The following is a 21,794-nucleotide window of genomic DNA, read 5'->3' on the forward strand; positions in this document are numbered from 1 at the left end:
CATCTGCGGAGGCCTGGCAAGAAGGAGCTGATTAGCTGGCAGGAGAGGAACAAAGGCAAACGAGAGGTTTCTACACTTACTCCGACAAAATCTGAAAGAAACTACTTTGCACCCATTTGGTGCCTGGTAAGGAAATGCGCCACCTTCAGGTTGGCAGACATCGAACCCAAGGGCAATCGAACCGCAGGATGATCCAAGCTCCGCCTTCCCACCCAACAAATGGAAGCCTGACCTCATGTCTTCTCACTTCTGAAAACGAAGGCAAGGTGATGAGGTTACTCCCAAAAGACATCTGAGAGCAGTAAGAAGGTAAGGCTATGGTGAGGAAGCAATATCTTTAGGGAAAAAGAAAAAGAAAAAGCCCTACAGTAAGCAAAATGCACAAATACATACGTTCATATTACAATCAGTTCTCCTGAAACCTGGCATTAACCAGTTTATAGCACTGCTCGGTTTGTGTGTTTCCACATGTACAGGTGCAACATTTTTAAAGTAACACATATTTCAGGTGACTCAGAAACTCCACCAGACTGTTTGTGTGTAAGATGCCTAAAACAAGCTTCACTGTCACATAAAACTCCGCGATACGTAAGGACACATCTCCACCATCTTAAAAGAACGTAAAGCATTCTAATACAACTTATGAAGACACCTAATACGAAAATCTTTTGTCTCCACAGAAGCTGCAGAGATAACTAGGTAGTTAAAAACTCATAGTGCTCTCAAAAAGGACCAGAGTTCAGTTACCAGTGTGCATGTCTAGCCACCCCAACGCCCTCTCCTGGCCCCTTTGAGAACTGCACCCATGTGTACAAATCCCCACACAGACCGTACACATGATTTTTTTTTTTTTTTAAAGAGTGCTTTCTTTGGTATTTCTGAGCTCAGGCTCGGTTTTATCCATGGGTGCATTTTTATGAAGAGTTTTTAAAAGTAAGAGCTCCTGCAAAGCCCAGAGTCACTGGGCTGTGTGCTTGGAAGACACCGGGGTCCATTAGTGCTCACAGGTTTGCAAACACTTCTAAAACAGACTTACAGGGTATTTATCCCAAGAAGAGATAAGACAGTTATGAAACTGGGTAACCTTCCTGAAAGAGGGACTAAAGTTAAAGGGAAAGACGAGATGAGGGCAGGGTAAGGTGGAGAGAGTGTCTACAATACAAATCTGACCGCTTGGTTTGGATCCCTAGACCCACATAAAAGCCAGACACAAGTGTCCGTGATACCAGCGCCCCCTACAGGGACAAGGAAGGCGGAAACACGAGAATGCCTCGAATGGGCCAGCTAGCCTAGTGAAAGCAAGCAGTGAGCAGAAAGAGACCCTGTCTTGAACAAGGTGGAAATCAAAGGTCATTATCCGAGGTTGTTCTCTGAACTTCACACAGGCACCATGGCACACTCACAGGCATGCGCACACATGCACTCCTCACACGCGCGCACCCCACGCCTCAAAGACTAGATGAAGATCAGCGAGCTCGTGTACGCGCTCCAAAGGGCGAGACTCGCATCCAGGCTGCTTGCACGTGCTGCCGGTTCCCAGAGCACCCCAAAGGCATCGCGGGTAGAACGGAAAGGACATTCTGTGTGGTCAGCAGATCCTATGCATTGGTTAAGACAGAGAACACGCTGGGAGAATGCAATTGTTGCCTTGAGTGAAGCAAAAACCTCACAGGATCAGCTATCTCCTGGGCCAACTCTGCCACACCAATGGCGTATGCCACGTCACCACTCTGGGGCTCCATTTTTTTTTTCATCTATAAAATGAGGAAGACTAATGGCCCCAGAGAGTCCTTCCAATGATATATATTTAAGTTTGCAGTTTTATAAATACCAGAACTCAAAAAAAAAAGAAGTCCGTAAATGACAAAGTTATCATACACATCCAACAAACACTTTCCACTTGCTCAGTACCTTCTTCCAGGCACTACCGTCATCTCCTGCAGCCTACAACCGCAGGCAGCATCCCCCCCCCCCCCCCACAGCCATCACTTTACCACGGATGAACAATGATGCTGAGTGCATTGACCAAGGTCAAGAGCTAGGACAGGATCACACGTCCAGCCTCCTCCGTCCCTGTGGTTGTGCTACGCTTTTCATGGAGAAAGCAAGCTGACTTTCCTGGGAAGAATGCCAGAGGTTCCATCCTTCCCGCTGAGAATATACTGGAATATTAGAATAACAACTTTGGAGACGGAGGTCTCTCTGAACCATTTCAGGACCTGGCTAGAAACATGAAAACCCAGAGAAAGGAGCAACAGGGAATTCTTCCCGTTTTTTAACGAAAGAGAAAAAATTAGGGATGGGAATTTGGGGTTTCTTTAAAAATTACATGATTGCTGGAAGTTAATCTGGCATTTCTTCGTTGGTTTGTAAGTTCTGTTTCCAATCACAAAAACAGACAGCTGAGGAGGCCTAAATCGCATTTCAGTGAATTAGCATCTTGTCCCAGAGAATCCATCTCCCTCTGAATACAGCCTAGAACCCAGGCTGGCCCTGTGTGGCAGGAAAAACTCTCAATGTTAAGAGCAAATTTTTCAGGAGCCCCTACATGGCTACCTGAGATGACAGGCTTCAAGTCCAGCAACGACCATCAAACATGGTTAATATAAAAAAAAAAATGGCATTGAGCTTGGAATGTACCAGTTGCTCTACAGAAAGGATTTGGCCATACCCTGCCAGAGAGGGTCAGTGGCAGGCCCAAGGCCCCACCTTCTTTTGTCAACTCACATACCTTATGAGACTGAAGTCAGTGCTAATAAACTTGTCAGTGAGTCTGTGTTACCTAGAAAGAAGGTCCTAGCCCAAGCCTGTACCCCAGTCCCTGGGAGGCTAAGCAGGAAAAACACAAGTTTAAGCACAACCTGAGCTGCAGAAACAAGACCACGTCTTTAAACATCAAAGATTAAAATTTTTAAAAAGTGAATAAAAAAAATGAAAGGAAGATCCTGATTTCTAAATCCTGGCTATAAGAGCTTCGTGCCTTGCAGGAAACACGAAAGCCGAGATGACAGCGGAGTCCCCCAGGATCATTCCCCAGAGTTAAGACTCATGAAGGAAGGAACCGCATAAACAGCAGAAATCGCGTTGTTCCCCCTACCTGTCGATGATGACAGGGTCTGATGGAGTCTCATTCCGATTCCCGCAGCTCTTCTTCTCGCAGCATCGGCTGTAGGGGGGGAGGAAATCAAAACGATGAAAGAAACTATGTCAAACTGAAAAAGTTCAATGAGCATACCGCTTAGGAACATTCCCAAATGGCCAAGTAGCCTCCGGACTATAAACCACACAAGAGCAAACTTCGGGACAATGCTCTATTTATTTAAAAAAAATACCTGAATCTAAACCCATTCAAATTCTCTATCTTAGGAGCTGGCAGGTATCAGCTTTCCTGAGAGCCATATATGTAACTTAACTACAGATGTCTGGATCTTAAGATCTACCGAGGTCACTTCCGGGCTGACACACGAAGATTTTATGAAAGTGTATTTTAAGTCTTTATATCCCAATAAATATTTAAAGAAAGAAAGGGTGTAGGGGTATATTAAAATGTATAAAAGTGAATAAAGAAAAAGAAAAGGATGATTTGATTTCTAAATCCTGGCTATAGACCAAAAGCAGCTGCCTGGGTTATTGTAAACCTTAATGACCTACCAGCTTTCTCTGGAAAACAGGGTGTCCTTTCTAAGTGTTTATTTATCCACTCTTTGCTGTCATTTTCCAAAGATGAAGGAAAAAATGAGAATTTACATATTTTAAGTTGTATAAATTTTATATATTTTGTAAAAATGGATGCATTAAAAAAGGAAAACTATGCATTTTTAAATCAGGAGGAAATGAAACACTGACCTGGAGAAAAGTAACTAACAATTTTCATCAGAACAGAAATAGGACTTGAATGCATCAAGTCCCGGTCCTAAAGTCTCTGCCTCCCAAGGTGTTTGCTCTGTTAAGTACAGGGAGCCTGGTAGACAGACAGACAGACAAATGACAGACAGAGAAATGCTGAGGGGGTGAGGCCCCCAAAGCAATTACAACAGCAAGGAAAGGCCCAAAATGACTTAAAAGAGCAAACATGTTGATCCCAAAGTATCTGTTCAAAGTCAACAGACAAGGGTGAGAAGGCCAACAGGAAACATGTATCCCAACCAGTGTTCATCAGACAGCAGACACTTGAACGCTCACTATCAAGAACGGTTCATTTAGCTTGTAGCCTTGACACAGCTCATAAGAAAATCATGACCATCCTACCGGTTGGAGATATCTAATACATGTCTAAAAAACCATCCGCATGGGAGTGCTGCCCTGCTATGGCCGCTCCGCAGCTCAAACCTAAGACAAACCTAGCCCCTGAGAAATTGCTAGACCAGGAATAAGTGGTCTGATGCTACCCCATCACTAACTAACTACCAGCAGTCTGCCCCTTATCTTGAACCCCTCTGAGTTTTGCTTCCCTTCTCCTGAAAGCATTTGGGCTGGTTATCTTTAGAAGGGCTTCTAGGGTTAAGCAGATGAGGATGCAGCAATGAGAGTTCATGCAAATTGTAATAGTACAAAGAGAAACAGGAAGAGAGCCCATGTGCCAACAAGGGATCCCAAGACATGCGCCAGCACAGTCAGGGATCTGCTCAGCCGCCCTCTGCAGCCTCCACAGAATTAAACAGAAACAAACGATGGGGGGGGGGGGTGAAAAGATGGCTCAGCAGTTAAAAGCACTGACTGCTTTTCTAGAAGGCCCAGGTTCAATTCCTAGCACCGCACAGTGACTCGCAACATCTGGAACTCCGGATCCAGGGGAGTAGATGCCCTACACAGCCGCCTCGAGCACCAGGCATGCATACCGTATGCAGACATAAATTCACACAAAACACAGGCAGAAAAAGGAGTTTTGAGTTGGTTTGGTGTTTCCAGACAGGATTTCTCTGTGTAGCCTTGGCTATCCTGGAACTCACTCTGTAGACCAGGTTGACCTTAAACTAAGAGATCTGACTGCCTCTGCCTCCCAAGTGCTGGGATTAATGCTGGATTAGAGGATTTCTTGCCCCTATGTCCAGCAAGAAATGTTTTAAAGATTTTATTTATTGTGCTTTATGTGTATGAGTGTTTTGCCTGCACATATGTACATCACTTGCATTCTTAGTACAGGGGGTGGAAGAAGGTATTGGACATGTGTTATGCTAGGAACTGAACTTGGGTCTTTTCGAGAGCAGCAAGTGCTCTTAACTGCTGAGCCATCTCTCCAGCCCCCCTTTTCTTTTTAAGTGAACATTTACGAACTTTTCCAATGTGTCTCCCTTACCAGAGATGCACAGATTAATCAGTGGGCAACTGTACCACCCTCAGAGTGTAAAAGGCCCTTGGGAGACATTAATGACTGCTCATCAAGTGGGCACAAGACATGCAGCTCTAAGACATGTATCAAATTAGTAAATATTAAAAATTGTCTCAACTCTCCTGCATGCCAGTCTTTGCCACTGGGACTCTCTGAAATAATACTTGACCTTTGAAATTATATTAGATCTTAACTTTTAAAATTTCAATTCATCCCAAGATTAACACCCATTTAAAAAAATCCTGGCCAGCTGTACTTCCATCTCCCAAAGCCCATGTATTCCCCACAAATCCCTACCCCACTGTATCTCCCACCTCTCCCATCTCCAGAGTATTCTTTCTGTCCATGTGTTACCGTTAGCTGGTCAGTCAAAACAACTTTGTACAGCTCTACAGTTTCAAGAGCCCCCCCCCATACACTAGCTACCTAAAAACCTCCAAAACCAAACTCTCCTTCAACATCACCAGCCTGTCAGCCTTGCCCCCACCCAAATATGTGCACAGCACTGGTGCAATTTAATTACGATCACATATGTCCTCAGAATGTGCTGATCTGTTTAGTTTGGGGAGGAATGATTCTGAGGAGGCCCATAAGTTTGCAAAATTGCTCAGCTGAATTCAGCTGCTTTCCACAGGGATTTCCTCTGTTGTAAAAGAGGGAAAAAATTATTAAAAAAAAAAGTTAGCTTTGTGCCAAAGTGGTACATGTGGGGGAGCAAGGGAGGGAAGGAAATGGCCTATAGAGAAAAAAATGCAGAGAAGCCGTTGGGCTGATGGTTTATTTCTAATAGGAAGGTCCTGCAATAGTGCCTCTTCATGTTAGTACATTGCAGAGAAAAGATATAGACATTCACTGGGCTACTGAATCGCAATAGTAAAAATATAAACATAATAAGAAGGGTTGTATTGCCCCATTTGAATACTCCTTAAAGTTTCTCTGGGTCTCTCAGTTAAAACAAAAATTCCTTTTCCTGTGTGTGTGTCTGTGTGTGTGTGTGTGTGTTTTAAAAAAGTTCTTGTTAATATGCTCTAGTTGTGTTGGATTCTTAAGCGTTAGTCAATCTTAGTGTTCCTGAGAATCAAGGGAAGCGATGAACCCAGGACACGTAGAACCACAGCCACCAACACTGTGGGTAGCTGACACTCAGGAACGGGTCCCAGAATCACTCAGGTGACATTGCCTGGTTTTCTTTCCTCTCTAGAGGAGGCCTGAATGACTGGCTTTAGGTTCACCTATTTTGGTTCAAAGGCTCTAGGGTTATACTCCAATGAGCAGGCCTCTTAGTCTGAAGCACTTGAGAGGAGTTTCTTTTTATGTTTTGTTTTGAACTGACAATGAGTATAAATTATGAAAAGATAGATAGATAGATAGATAGATAGATAGATAGATAGATAGATAGATAGATGATAGATAGATTAGACAGACAGACAAGAAGACTAGACTTCAATAGGTTAAAACTACCTAAGGGTTTGGGAATGTTTCTTTTCTTTCTCCAGTGTGTGAAAGTGAAAGCTGTCTCTCTGTCTCCCAGGTTTAGCTTGTCCTACAATTTTTGGGGGGCTACTTCTGCTTGAAACACTCTCAAGTTGCTCACAGGTCTCTCCTTCCCAGGGACTTTTTGAAGCGGGGTGAGGGGGGAGAAAAAGTAAGACAAAGCTATGGCTGAGAGGTTGGGGCTGAGGAATTTTTATCGCAGTCCTGAATCTTACCTGATTTTTTTTTGTTTTGTTTTGTTTTTCGGGAAAGGAGGAAAATGAGAAAAAGAAAGATGAAAAGATGGCTGGGGAAGAAAAAAAATGCCCTGGTCTCGGTCAGAGGGAGTCTAGCAGCCCAACTCCAGCCCGAGATAAGCTAATGTGTCCTTTTCCTCTGCAAACTGCTTTTAAAATTCAACCCTCAACTTTCAAAAATCTGTCTCTAATTTCAAACTCAAATAAGCTCCCAGCATGGTGGCTTTTGTTTTGTTTTCTTCTCCCCCAACTCCTCCCTGCGATTGCATAACAAAAGTGTCTAAATTCACACCATCTGGCCGATAAAGACACTGGCCCCACTGCCCGGCTGGCCCATCTGATTAGGGCCCTGTCTAGCCTGCGCCTTGTGGCGAAAAGTCACAGCTGTGGGGTTTGCTCGCGCTCAATACAACTCTGTTATTAGCCAGCTGTAGGCCTAGAGACGACTTCTGTTCAAATTATAATATCCTTTAACCCTCTGAGCATTGAGGGCGCAGGGGTAGCTGGCAGCAACATAACACCTAGATATCTCCTTGCTAATAATTGGCAAAATGAGCTAAGGCAGGGAAGAGCCGAGATCACTGGGGAAGACAGGAAAAGTTATTCCTGAAGAGATGAGTTTTGCCCCTTTGTTTTGGCACACTCGACACACATACCACCACCACCAAAGCCAAAGACCAGTTAATGAACCTTTTACTAATGAATACAGAACAGCAAACCATTCCCGGAAGTACCCAGGTATGCCAGACAAGACCATGCGATAAAAGTATATGTACTAATTAGTCACTGAAGAACTGAGCGCCTCACTCAGGCTCCATCACTGACAGCTGGAGCTGACTGGTCCAAGTGAAGGAGAAGGACAGGTTCCCCTTCCAGGAGAATCAGTCCCTTTGACTGGTGAGAAGTTCCCCTGTACCTACGGACTCACCTATCTCTCATCTCCCAACACACACACACACACACACACACACACACACACACACACACACTGCAGACAGTAACCCATCCGACAGATTGTTTATTCACCCATAATTAATATTTATTTGAAAATCTAGTTTGCAAAGAAAGTAAGCACGCATCTCCCCCACTCTCCACTGCAGAGAAGTTACAGTACATTAAATTTTTATATTGTGTTACTAATGCAGACTAAACTAGGAAGCTTTAAAAATTGATGCTGCTATTTAAACAGCATAAAACAAGGAGGATTTGATTAGGTTTAAAAAATAAAAACGTCATCCTTAACTACAGCTTCATGGGGTGTGTGAGCATTATTTAAAGTGATGGGAGGATTCCTTAGACAATGGCTACTCGGGGTTTTTTCTTTTAAGATTGTCTGTCCAGACAGAGATACTTAGAAGTGTAAAGAGAGAAAAAAACTCCTTTTGACTAGCCAACCAAATCAAAGCACTGTGACTGTCGTCTAGGTATGACAAGCAAGTACCAGGAAGACCAGGACTTCTGACCAGACCTTCAGGGGCTGGGAAGTAGCGGAGTCTCTTACCTATTGCCCAGGTCCTCCTCAGGCCATGGCACCTCAGTGCCCTGCGGCTGAGGCCATGGCCAGGCCTCAACTTCGCCTCTTGGCGAATTAGCTTTTCTAATACTTGGCCACAACCTAAACAAGCATGTCTGTTTGTTATGATTTCTTACTGGCTGGATTGAGGAGGTAGGGGGGGTGCTTTGGAGAGCTTCCTAAGGAACAGTTCCTAAGTCAGATGACCTGCAATTATCCCCACACAGCCAGGAATGGGAACGACAGTCAAGGAATTGAGAGCTGAGCCAAGGGAAGAGCAGAGGCTTGCCCTCCAGACTGTGGAGACAGGGAGATGTGTGTACAAAACAGACCTTTCCATTTTATACTGAAAGGCATTCTTCCCAGCGTCCCTAGTATGTCCTTTCCCATTTATGGTAGGCTCATTAACACCCCACCCACTAGACGGCACACACTGAGCACTCCGAAAACATTAGCTGAGAGATAGAATGTAGGGATGAATTCCCCACCACTCCCATCACCAACCTACTTCAATTTAAGTAGGAGAAAGGGGGCAATATGCAGAGCTCAAAATAGAATGGATTGGGCCCTGAGGGCCGGCAGGAAGGCCTAGAACGCCAGTAGACTGTAGTTTCCACACTGTGATCCTCTGAATCCATCTTTCCTGGGACCTCAGATGTCCCCAGTATGGGCTTCTCACTCTCCTTGCACCCATTGATTTTCTGCCTCATGATTCCTTCTTGAACTTCTTGACCTAAGAAGCCCAGGCATCTCTCAGGAGAGCTGGGACTTAGGACCTGGCCTCTCAGGCCCCTGGTGGTGCCTGCCCTCAACTGAGTCATCCCAGGACTTAGGGTTCAGCAGCTAATTCCACAAGCAGCACACATGGAAATCTGCCCTGAGCAGGCAGAGAGTCTGGGGGGAAGGCTTCCCAAATTCAACCCCAAGCCCACCCCGATGCCTGTGCAGCAGCTAAAAATTCCCACTTTGTGGAAGAAACTCTGGGAAGCCAGGGGAATGGAATCCATCTTCTGTTATCCCTTTCCCAGTCTGAAGGACTATACTCAAAACAACAACCTTAAAGACAAGGAGAGGTCTTCAAAATCGGCCCAGGGACAAATCTACCAGATGCCTTAGCAAAGCAGCCTCAGGAGTTCCCAGTTTTCTAGACCAGCCCAAGCAAAAGGGGGGGGGGCGCTCTTACCTGCACATCACCTCATGTGTCAGCAGGACCCGGCACATTTCTGGGTTCTTATTCTGCCCCTCATAGGCTATGGGCTGTCAGAAAGGAAGACACGATGAGACAGAGGCAAGACAGGGCTTTAGAGCAAGTCCAAAAATCTGTTCCCTCTCACTGCCACCTCGGAGACCCCCTTCCCCGCCAGAACCAGAGCTACAGCCCCGTCAGTATAGAAGTTTGCCCCTTCTTAGTTCTTCTTAGCAAAGAGGGATACCCCAGTGAACCGAAACTTCAGTAATTCTTTGCTGCCTTCAGCCCTTCCTTTGCCACGCCTCCCCAACACCTAGCCTTCCCCCGTAGCTGAGGAAAACAGAGGAGGGGGGGGGGGAGAGTTTTTGCTTTTGTTTTGTTTCCCCGATGTGGGCTTGGGGTGAGGGGAAGTGTGAATCCGCTACTGTAAATCATGCTAGAGGCAGGAGTCAGAGACAGCCCCAGGGAGTGGGGAACCAAAGGCAACCGGCTGCAGGGCTCACCTGCTTGGTGACTGAGTCAATGAGCCTGACGTAGAGATCTTGTTCTGTACGGACACCTGCAGAGCGAAGGGGACAGGCGATGGGTGGGCAAGGACAACAGGAACCTCGCCCATCCCCAAACCCCTTCCCTGCACTGGGGCCTGATCCCGTCAGTCCAACAGGCCACAGACCCCTTGATGGAACTGACCTGGAGGGGGACACACCTCAATCGCCATCCCCAACCGGGACCTGCCCTTGCTAGTGTGGTGTTTCTCCAGGCACAGTAGGTGGTAGCTAGCCGCTACACCTGGCTGCAGTGCCTGCCCGCGAGCTGCTTACCGTTGCTGTAAAGGAGCTGTAACTTGTAATGGGTGCCATTATTGGTCTTCTCATTGCCTTGTTCCTAAAAATACAGAAACCCTTCTTGTACTTTTTGGTAATCCCCCCCCCCCGCATGAAAGAAACAGGCTTTGAACAACCCCCATCCAGTTCCTGGGGTCAAAGGGCAAGGAGCAGCTCCCGCCATTGGCCACCTTGAAGGGAAATCTGTCAAGACTTGCAGTCACTTGACCTTCATCAGCCCTTGCCTCTCCCTCTTAAAAAAAATGTCCTCATAAGGGCACCCCTGCCTCCTCCCGCTGCCGTGAAGACCAGACACCCACACCAAGGCTCTCTTTAAACAGTGCCCACCCAATCCATCTGTCCATAGGAAGCCCCTGGGCTTCTCTCAGGGAAAAAAAAGTGAGTCTGCCTGTCCTTTAGAAGAGCAACATTAGTTCCGCAAAACCGGAGTGAGCAGGCCCAGGGCTGGGGACCTTGGCAACTAGCTACTCTAGGGTTCCCTTTGCACAGCTAAGGAGGCTGGGGCCAAGACACAGCTGCTGGGCATGTATTGGTTTAGGTAAACAACCCTTCATTTCAGATCAAATCCAGCCCTCAAATCAGAGTTTGAGTTCAAAGGAGGCACTCCGTCCTTTTTTTGGGGAGGGGGGAAGACTTTTGAGAAAGACCGCGAGCCTGGGACGGCCGACCAGAGTTCCCACATAACGCTGAATTGACACACCTGCACCCCTTTGCTCTCTTCCCCCGCTGCCAGGTGAAAATCTAAAACTAAATAAATAACCTGGAGACTGACAGCGGCAGCGTTGGTTATACTTGTTAAACTACAGTCTAAAGAACTTTTTCTCCGAGGCCAGTCAGTGGCTACTACTGACCCCAAGGCTAGGTGCGCGCGCTGCCGCAGTCGCCGGATTCGGAGTGGGACCAGCGGAGGGGGGGCATCCACTGAGTTAGAGACTGAGGATGGGAAGCCTCAATTTATCATCCCTGATGATGCGAGCGGGAAAGTGTCGCCCTGACAGATGGAATCCTTAGTGCTTCGCAAGGAGGGAGTTATTAGGCCCCGGGGCGGGAGGGGGAGCAGGGGGTCTGCTTACTTTGTCGTTCTCCACAAAGTCCACGAAGGCCGTGCGCTCGATCTCCACCGGCTGTCCCTGCCTGTCGTAGAGCGCCAGGACAAAATGAAAGAAGTTGGATTTCCTCAAGTTAGAGGGAGGTTGCTTTTCAAAGTGGGCCCGGGACAGGGCCACTCCGCTGTACCGGAAGAGATGGAAGGAAGACAGGACGCGGGGAAAGAGAGAAAGACAAGAGAGTTAGGCAGTTACTAACGTGCTCCAAACACAGCAGAGGGGCCAAGAGATCTGCGACCTAGGCCCCAAATACCTGAAACCTTCAGGTCCTTTACCATTTCCGTTAGGAAACGCATTCCCTTAGAGGAGTTGTCATAGGCACCTTGCTTCCAGCGCCTAGTTTGTTAGACATCCTCCCAGAATCCTGTCGCCAGGTCTCTAAGTCTCCTTGTCAGGCCTGTAGTAGAAGCGAAAGAGCAAAAGACCAGAGCTGCCAGCTAAGGTCCTGAGAAGCGATTCTAAACCGCTGACTCCTGCCCTATCTTCCTGCAGCCTCCTGCCAAACCTCAAAGCTCTGACACAGCTTTGGGGGGGGGGGGCAGGGGGAGGCGAGATGAGATTCTTTTGCATCTGAGCAAATGACCCCTTTAATTCCTGTCTAATGAGTTACCATCCCTATGACACAGCCTAAGAGGAAAGCCTGGAGCCCAAGTCTTGGTCCTCACAGGGCCTCACCCACCGTTTGGTTTACTCTACCGAAATTTGCGACCGGGCAAAATCCCCACAGTCATCGCTGGGGGAAAGCGGGCCAGGGGCGAACACTCGCTATTTGAGGACCTTCGCCCTCCGGAGCTGCTTCACGTGGAGAAGCCAAAATATTAAGAGGCAATCAAGCGTCCTGGCCAGAGACCCCGGTAGTCAGCTCTCAAGCATTTTCCCCAGTTCCCTGACTCTGTAAAGCTAGACCCGTAGTCCTCCAGAGCCTTGAATGTGTGCACAGGACATCCCTGTATACCTGTCTCCCTAAGTGCCACCCACATTTAACTGAAAATCGTGTGGCGCCGGCGAGCTGACAGATGTCAAGGGCAGCCCGGTGGCCCTAAGGTCTTCCGGATTCTTGTGTTTGGCACGGTCACGGTCACTTTTTTTGAAAGGTGTACATTTTTGGCTAGATTCTGACTGCCTGTTCAAACTTTAGCAAGGCGCATTTTATTTCGGACGGGAAGACAGGAGTGCGGGCGATGTCTTTAAGTCCGGCTAGGAGTTACAGTGGATCTGCAGAGTTGCCTTAGTCCACTAGCGCCGGGGCGAGTCCTCAGAGCGCTGTTGTGAGCTGCAGCCTCCGCGAAGTACCATCTGCTTCAGAGACAACTGAGCATCCCGGCTCCGGAAGGGTGGCAGTCGGGCACCGCAGCCCGCTTCAGTCACCCGGCATGCGCTCCTTCAAGGGTGGCAGCCAGTTCGCTCTACCCGGGACACCTGAAGATGTGGTGTGTCTGGAAATGGGGTCATTTCTCGGTAAGAAGTTCAGATTTAGGGAGGTTGGCACCGAGAGCAGAGGGAGAGACGACAATCCTGGAAGAAGTTTGGAGGCTCTTGAGAGAGTAAGGGAGCTGCCTCCCGTAGACCCGGCCACTAAGGCCACGAATTCCAGTTCAGAAGCGATGCTGCGAAGGGGGACTGGAGTGTCTTCGTGGGATGGAACCCTGGACAAGATTTTACCATCCACACACGTGAAGATTTGGAGTCAAAATCAACTTGAGGAACGCGCAAAATTGGAAGTTGATCTTCTCTTCGGCTCAGACGACCGACCTCCTTTCTCGCCTCTCCGCGACTTCTCCTGTGCTTCAGTCCTTGCTCGTTAATTTCTCTCACGCCTCGGTTTGTCCGGCTCACTCTCTCTGACCCAGGAACGGCTTGCCTGTCCCCTTTGCCAGAGCTCCCGGCCGCCTTGCTTTCCCCTGCAGCCGCTCAGGCCTTTCCGGATCCTCTCGCCGCCGCCACCATCTGGCCGCTGGGCTCCCCGAGTCTCGGAACCATCCTGAAAGATGCTGGAGGAAAGGCGCTCGCAGGCGCTTGGAGAAACCTCGGAGTGACCGGGAAGCCGGTTCCTCTGCCAGCTCCGGTCCTCACGCTCCGCTTTTGATTCCATGAGTAAATGCTGAGGCATGAAGCTACTTCAAAATATTTTTCCCCCAAAGAACGGACTGTGGGTAGAAGTGAAGGGAAACACCTATGACCTCGGTAATTCAGAAACTCCAGTGTTGGCTGCCGGAGGAGTCCCCTGGCCGCAGCGACCTTCCCGCCCCCGGGAGAGCCCCAATGCGCATGGCCTGGAAGGACAGACAGGGACAGAGAGAAACAGAAAGAGAAGGGGAGAGGAGCACACGGAGAGACAGACACAACCAGATACTTCCAGAGCACAACGGCTCCAGTCTCATTACCTCTGAGCCGCGACATTGGCGTCCACCACGCCGACATTCCGGACCCAGGACCTGACCGAATCCATCTCGGCGCCCAGCGACTTTTCTTTCAGAGCTGGTCCTCTTCCTAGCGTATCTTGAATCCCAAACATTTAAAAAGTCTGATCCTTTACTGTCGCCTTAAAAGTGACTTTACGACAACACCGCCCCGACTTTCCAACGCTGCCAGCAAACGCTGTCCTCCAAAGCAATCCGAGAAAGGGGGCAAGTGACGAAGTTTGGGGCCCTCTTGGAAAGAAATAACCAGTCCTTCCCTCCACGCGCAATGCACTCAAAGTTTGGGGTTTTATCCTCGGTGGCTTCAGATCTGCCGCCTCGGGGCTTCTACCACCCTAGGTCGCCCGCATCCTTCCAGTTGCAGAGCGTTCTCCAGAAAGTGATTGCAATTTCGAAGCATCACCTGTTCTGGGAAAAACAGGAGGAGATAGATAGCTGTCTGATCTCTCCCCTTCCTCCTGGTTCCCCCCTCCCTTCTCCTCCCCACCGTTCCAATATAGAAAAAAAAATCCCCAACAGGATCAGTTGTGAGAGGAAGGGGAAGACCCGGAGCCCGGAGGAGGCGGTGGCTGAGAGCGCGGTAGAGCCGGGTTGCAGCCGCGCGCGGGCCCCATGAATGGTTACTACAACCCGGGCCGCGGGAGGCGGAGCCGAGGCCCGATAAGGAGCCTCATTTGCATGGACGCCCGGGATTGGCCGGCTCCGGGTAAGCCGGGCGGACGTCCTCCCGCGGCGTTCGCCAAGCTCGGCGTGGCCCGAAGTCCCGGAGGTGAAAGGCTACTGCAAGCTGCAGGCGCGGAGCCTGGGCCAGAACCCCGAGTGTTTGACCTGCGTGGGAAGGGGGCCCCCAAATCCCGCACTGAAACAGAGTAGCCGGACTCTGAGAGTTAAGAACATGATGGCTCTGTCTGATCGCGGGAGCAGGAAGCTGAGCGGTTTTGCCTCTAGATGTAGGTTTTTGTCGCCTGCAGGGGACCTAGCAGATTCATTCCCGGGGTTTGGACCTGTGTGCGTGCTTGGCAGCAAGCAGAACGTGTGACCACCTGAACCCGTGCTTTATGCAAACACTCCCCCCAGGGCATCCTTCCTAAGCCGGTCTCCCAAGTCTCCCAAGAGTTCCAGGGTGACTCTCATTTCGTGGGAGGGCTACAAGTGCTAAAAGGAGAGAAGAGATGAAGGGAGGCGAGAGTGGAGTGTGGATGAGTGAGGCTCGAGTGCAGTTTAAATAAATATAATGCCGCGGGAAATGGTGGAGGAGCTAAGGAAAAGAGTCCCGGGAGGACGGGAGCACGCACCTTTGCAGATGGGAGAGGTTGCTGACAGCTCGGCAGGCTGAGAACTGCCGGGTGCAGTTTCGAGAACCACCCTTGTATCTCCCTCCCCAACCCCTGAAGCCCGGGGAACCCTGCGGAGGAGACGCGAGGCGGCTTCGAGGGAGTCCGGGAAACTTTGTCTGCCGAGCGCTGTGGTTGCGAGGCTTGGTGGCCGGGAAGCTGCGGCCAGTTCCACAAAATAGCTGAAACCCTAGACGGCTCGAGGTGCCTATTTAAAAAAAAAAAAAAAATCCTCCCGGCTGGGTGTTATTTTCTTGCTTCTCTTTTTGTATTCTGATCTGCGCGTAGATCTGCTGTTGAAATCTAGAACGCCAGCGCGAAAACAGATTTGAAGACAATGAATGCAAATCTGTGCTCAAAGACCATCTGCCGTGGAGGAGACAATCAGCTGCGCCGCGGTTCGAGCGACTGCACCCGAGCCTCCCAGCCTCATTACATTCGGGAGACTTCCCTCCCCACTCAGAGCTCAGGTTTGCCGGTTAGTTGAGTCCTGACCGGACCCCCTAGGTGTAGGTGAGCGCTCACAGATGAACTGCGAGAGTTAGCCGCTAGAGGACACAGCGCCCGGGGTGCACGATTGCCTAGGAAAGCGAACAGGAAGCTTGCTTTTTCCGAGACTGAGACTGCGACTCTCCTTAGAAAGGGACCTGTGCACGTCACTTCACCTCAGGGGCAAATTGCGACTGCAGACTGCGCAGGCGGGATGGTGCTCCGCCAGATCTGCTCTCGGTCTGCTGCAGAGACTGGCTTGGAAGCTGATGGGAGGGCGAGTCCTCTTTTCACATACTTCTGTGGTGGTTTGGGGGAAAGGAGGCTGGAGTCGTGTTTGGGGTGTACCCCAACTCCAGGCCTCGAGCTTGGCCTTCCTAGGTGGCTTAAAAGGGAGGAAGGTATATATATGCGGTGTAGTTGAGTATAAGAAAATGGACCGACTGAGTTACATAAGTCAGTGGTTCAACAAAAGAAGGGCGAGGTTGGGGGAGAAACTGGTAGCGTTAACAGCCACTTCTGTGCTTCAGCTCCGCAATTCTGTTACACGAAGACTTTACGGATAATTGTGACACCCCCCCCCCCCAGGAAAATCACCCAGAGTCTTTGAACCTGGCCTGTTGGTTTTTATAAATCTGCGGAATTTAAGTAGTCCCTTCGTCTTCTCTTTCTTGTTCAGGGCCCTGTTCCCAGCTGGGCAAGGCCTCAGGTTCCTCGGCGGGGAGTGTGGACCAGCCGGTGAGCCCTCTGACGTGTGGATAAAACGGCTGGCTTTTGTTTTGTTTTGTTTTGTTTTAACCTCCCCAAGGAGACTTTGATCAGCTACACCTCGAAAGTGTTCGAGAAAGATGTCCAGAGCCCGAGGGGCTGCGGGGCAGCACTGGGCTCCAGCCTAGCCCGGTCCGTGGGCCCCCAGAGGCTCTGGGTCAAAGGGCAGAGCCAAGGTCGCTGACGCCTCTTTTTTCACCAGTAACAGCTGCCGCCCAAATTATACCCCTTAGGGAGCGAAAGAATTGTTCCTTTCTCCCAGCTCCCTGCCGCCTTCTCCAAATCAAACCCTTTTCGATGGCGTCCCACCTCCCTCCTCCCCTACCCAGGGACAAGTTCAGGGTGATGGTGCCCTGCTGGGAGATGGCCGGTACCTTGCCGCTAGATCATTAGCCAGTGGGACTCTTAGCTCTTAGTGGGCTGCGCTGAGGGAGCTGAGGAGCCATGCGTCCCCCCCCCCTCTCCAGGCACTGGAGAGGAGCTGCTGCGGACCGGCAGCTCGGGGTTCCCTAGGGTGGCTAGCCCCAAGTCCAGAAGTTCCTTCCAGGTGGAGATGGAGCTCCAGGCCGAGTACAGAGACGCAGTCGGCCTTGTGCCCTGAGTTGCGAGGCTTGTGAGAGCTGGGCGCCTTTCCGCCAACCGCCTTGGCTTTGATTATGTTTGTGGAGGTCTTGGGTAGGGGTGACAGCAGAACTGGTCACCTGCGCCCGAAGTAGCGGCGCTTGTGACTGCTGCGCCCAGCAATCGTGGCGCTTAGATGGTTACTCCCTTCTGTTTAGCCTCAGGCTAAATAACCCTCCTTTAGGAACCTGTAACCCCCTCCGGGAGTGGCTCCCGGACGGTCCAGAGGAGCTGCGACCCCTCCTGCCCCCCCTCTTCACCCCAGAAGCCAGATCCCGCAATGTACCAAAGTCTTCCTCCGCCCAAGATTGACGAGTCTCTTTCTATCCTCAAAAAAAAAAAAAAAAAATCCAGAACTCAAAGTATTACTATTTATTCCCTACCACCTAGTTTAGTTACGCAAACTGGGGAGGTGGTTTGGGCATTGCACGGCCTTTGTTCATTTACCCTTCTAATATACCGGCTCCAGGTTTGGTCCCCCCCCCCTTGCAGCTTAAGACAGTATGTTCAGTCTCTGAATTGGTTTTAAGGCCCGGTGTTGGTCTAGTATTGTCCAGTCCTGTTATCTTGAGCGCCAAGGCCCTTCTTTATGTCAGAGGTTTGCGGAGGTGCCCATCAGATGTCATTACACATAACCCTCACCCCCACTATCTTCTCTCTCTCTCTCTCTCTCTCTCTCACACACACACACACACACACACACACACACACACTCGAGTGTCTGCATCTATGCAAACCATAGATGGACCATTCCTAAGGAATTCTATGGACGGAGCCGGCAAGTATGGGTTGTGTAAATTAAAAGGCTTTGGTCTCCATAGACTGTCTTTGGAAGGTATTTTTCATTTGCCAGTTTTTGTTTTTATTTAAACTGCAATTTTTATTTATTTGCCCAACTAGCAACAAATGACTTTGCTCTATCTCAGAGCCCTACTGAACATTTAATCCACAATTCATAAATATTTTTTTTTAAAAAAAAAAAACTTCATTGGCTCCCACACCAAATTGAAGACTGGACACCAAAACTAACTTTACTGACTCCCACACTGAACTGCAAACTGGACACTTCTTCTCTTCCAGAAACTATGTTTGTACAGTACATAAGTATAAATTCCCCAGAGAGGGGAGAGCAAAGAATAACTTCTTTTATAACTTCACGCTCACTATCTCACGCGTACACACCAAGAAATTTCCTTTAAGGACAGTTTGGTCAGACTAGGGTTCGATTTTGTTTTGTTTTTAACACGGTGAAACGGAGTCGAGAGGGACCGTATACGCGGTGTAGAAAGTTTTATATTCGCGCCGATGTGGTGCCCATGTTAACGCGGTCCCTGCGATGTATTTACCCAAAATGAACTGAAAGAGCCTAACGCTTGTGGAAACTCCAGACAGCCTCGCCCCCCTCAACTTCACATTCCTCGCCCACCCTCATACCTCGTTGGTAGCGCGCTTAAGAAAGACACTTCCTTCCCGCTCACTCATTCCGAGCGATCGCAAAAAGTTTGGGAGCCAGAGTGGAGCCCAAGTGCAGAAAGGTACAGAGGGACAAAGCCAGCAGCCGTCCACAGCTACAACAGCAGCGGTGTTAGGAACCCTGATGTCATCTGCGCTGGACCCGTGGGCAGCCAGGGAATGGCTGAGGTCTGCAATGGGACACAGGTGGACTGGCAGCTTCTTTCTACTCTTACTCTGGGGCCCAACGTCTCCGGTGCTGGGTGTCTGGGCTAGACAAGACCCTTCTTGGGCCCACGCTTGAGTAAACTGGCCTGGTTTCGGCCACTTCCAGGAACCTATGCACGAAGGCCGGGCATGCTGTCCCGACTGTACTCAGGGCATCAGGATCAGGAGGGGGCAAACGCACAAAGGCGGAACGTTTACCAAGAAGTTGTGGGGTGCCAGGCACTACCCGCGCACTCCGCCACTCAGCTTAGCAACAACCATTTTCAGTGGGGGTGTATGTGCTCCCACCTCGCAGAGGAACAAAATGAGCTAGGGGAGAGGAATGGCAAGTGGCAACTTCGCTCATGAGTGGAAAACAAACCCCTCAATGGTCTTCCATTTCCAGACAGGATAGGCAGTAGACGGCCTTTAGAGAGGGAAAAGTTAAATGTGAGTCTCCTAAGGTGTTATTTTTTTTCCTCCTAGTTTCTCAGCTCACTTGAGATAAGCAAAGAGTCACTCCGAAATACCCCGCAATTTCCTGGTGGTCCCCCTCCCCGCCGCCGCCAGCAGGCAGGGGAAAGCCCGCGGGACCTCCCAGCTCCCTTCCCGCTCCCGGCGGAGGTGTGAGCGATGTGTTGATTATTCATATTTTTGCCGAACGCACACTCCGCCGCGGCCGGCGCCGACACATTTCACACGTATACTCACGCACACACTTGGTACGCGCGCTCGCGGGGCACGGCGCGCACTCAGCGCTCAGTGCGGGGGTGTGGGGGGGACTGTCCCCAGGGGAGCTCTGCCTCTGAACCGTAGGGGGTGACAGAAAGCACACGCTAGCCCTCCCCTCAAAAAAAAAAAAATCTTACTCTTGGCTTCGTGATCCAACTTTCTTCTCCATGATACACTTACCTTCCCAAGTCATTCTCCAGGTAGGTGTGTGTGTGTGTGTGTGTGTGTGTGTGTGTGTGTGTGTGTGTGTGTGTGTGTGTGTGTTTAGGGAGGCAGCTACACATATCACACCAGTTCGAATTTCAATCCAGCTGGCACTCGTGAGCTCCCCTTTCAACGCACACCCGCACGCTGACACCTCCACCCACGCCACACACCTCGGTGGTAGGAAATGCAAATCAAGAAAAGGCTCCAGAGCTAAACGCGTGTCTTCTAGCTGTGGCTTGAAAGCCCTAAGGGTGGAATCTTCCCAGATTCTCCTGTACCTTCCGAGACCCAGGTCCTTCGCTTCGGAGAGGTTAGATTCAAGATGCAGTCGCATAAACGTTAGTACCAGCTGAGAAAATAAATCGTTCCCTAACCTGGGCAGCTTAGACCCAGTCTCTCAACACAGGCGACCCATTTACGCTGATCTAAAGGAGCGTGGACAAGACGAGGCGATCACTGAGTTCGGAAGGTCCCAAGCTAGAGAAACTCCAGGACCTGTGTTTAGCGCAATGCGCGCCACGCCTCATAGGTGGCGCTGGACTACCGTCTGAGAACCTCACCTCCCACACTCCACTCAGAACTAAGTCTCCCCACCCCCCACCCCCGCCAAGGGCTGGTGGAGGGGATAGGCCAGTTGTTTCAGTCGTCCCTAGACGTGGGACCACACGCTGAAAAAAAAAAAAAAACGAGGTTTGTCGTCTCTAGTTAAGAATTAGCTTATGATCTAACTCCTCTGAATCTGAACCTCAGTGGAAAATAGGGGTGTGAGTTACTCTATAGCTTCGTTTGCTTAATAGCAGAAGATAGCTTAGAAAGCATCCTGCACGTAGTAGGCATTCAATAAATGCTTCTCTCCCGCGCCCATCTGCACGTGTATGCTGCGTGAGTTCAGTATTTGCTCAGGGCACAGACTGTGCTCCAGAGAATCCCCGAGTCCCCTGCCCTGGTGCTCCTCCCACTCCAACCCCGTCCTCGTGGGGCCTGCCTTATGCTCCCCCACCTCACGCCCCCCCCCACGCACGCTCTTTGACCTGGTCTGGCTGCGGATTCGCGCGGTGCACTTTGTAATTGTCTTAAACGTGGAATTCTATCGAGGAAAACTTGCTTTGGAACCTATTTTGTGCCCACAGGTGATGGAGGACCCAGAAAACAACCAAGTGGTAGCATCTCCCAGGGAAAGAACAGACAGCTTTTGCTGCGCTGTCCAATCACAATCACCGATAGCAAGTCACAAGCAGACCCGGAGCGGGAACCGCCGTGGTCCCTGATGGTCCTCTGGGGATAAGGGTGAGAAGTCCCTGGGGAATTGCAGGAACCAACGAGGGGCTCGGGATAGCCCTTCGCTTCTGTGACCGGAAGTTGTTGACAAATGCCAGCTCTGGCAGAGGTCAAGGGAACTAGGTGCCGCTCTCCTGAAGCTGCCCAAGGCTGGGTCTCCTGAGAAATGAGCTCCGGGACGCAACCGTGCTTTCTACGATCCTCGTTCAAGGAGACTGCAGAGAAGAACACGCGAAAGGCTTGAAACCCAAGCGGAGTGAACTTGGAGGCAGCAAGGAATGTGGGAGTTGACGGGAAGGGTTTACAAATTAAAGTTTTCAAAACTCCCCTTTTAAGTGCACTTTTGATGCAAAGACTTTTTTTGATGTTCACTGCGGAAATACATAAACAAAAGTAGCCAAAGAAATGAATAACCACTTATAACTACAGGTAACGTTTAAGTATATTTCTCCCAGTTTTTCCTTCAAAAACTGCATGCCCCTGAGTGTTTTTGCCTGCATGTTCTCTGTGTACCGCGTGTGTGTCTGTTGCCTGGGGAGGTCCGAAGAAGAGGTTGGATCCCCTGGAACTGGAG

At 49.8% G+C, this 21,794-nt stretch overlaps 1 protein-coding gene across 5 annotated transcripts in view; it reads right to left on the reverse strand.

The window, feature by feature from the left end:
• Ebf2 (EBF transcription factor 2) overlaps positions 1–14,227 on the reverse strand; it is a 194,960-nt gene extending 180,733 nt beyond the window's left edge. For 4 of the 5 annotated variants that reach the window (XM_038310099.1, XM_038310096.1, XM_038310097.1 and 1 more), the window contains exons 1-6: positions 14,097–14,227; positions 11,680–11,836; positions 10,583–10,646; positions 10,265–10,320; positions 9,756–9,829; positions 3,098–3,166 (exon numbers count right to left, since the gene is read on the reverse strand). In XM_038310099.1, the coding sequence (XP_038166027.1) occupies positions 3,098–3,166; positions 9,756–9,829; positions 10,265–10,320; positions 10,583–10,646; positions 11,680–11,836; positions 14,097–14,227 (551 nt within the window). The remainder of the gene's footprint in view (positions 1–3,097; positions 3,167–9,755; positions 9,830–10,264; positions 10,321–10,582; positions 10,647–11,679; positions 11,837–14,096) is intronic. The other variant, XM_038310098.1, reaches the window with a different exon arrangement.
• Between the last annotated feature and the right edge of the window lie 7,567 nt (positions 14,228–21,794).

Source organism: Arvicola amphibius, chromosome 13 (genome assembly GCF_903992535.2).
Source record: "Arvicola amphibius chromosome 13, mArvAmp1.2, whole genome shotgun sequence".
NCBI classification, from domain to species: Eukaryota; Metazoa; Chordata; class Mammalia; order Rodentia; family Cricetidae; genus Arvicola; species Arvicola amphibius.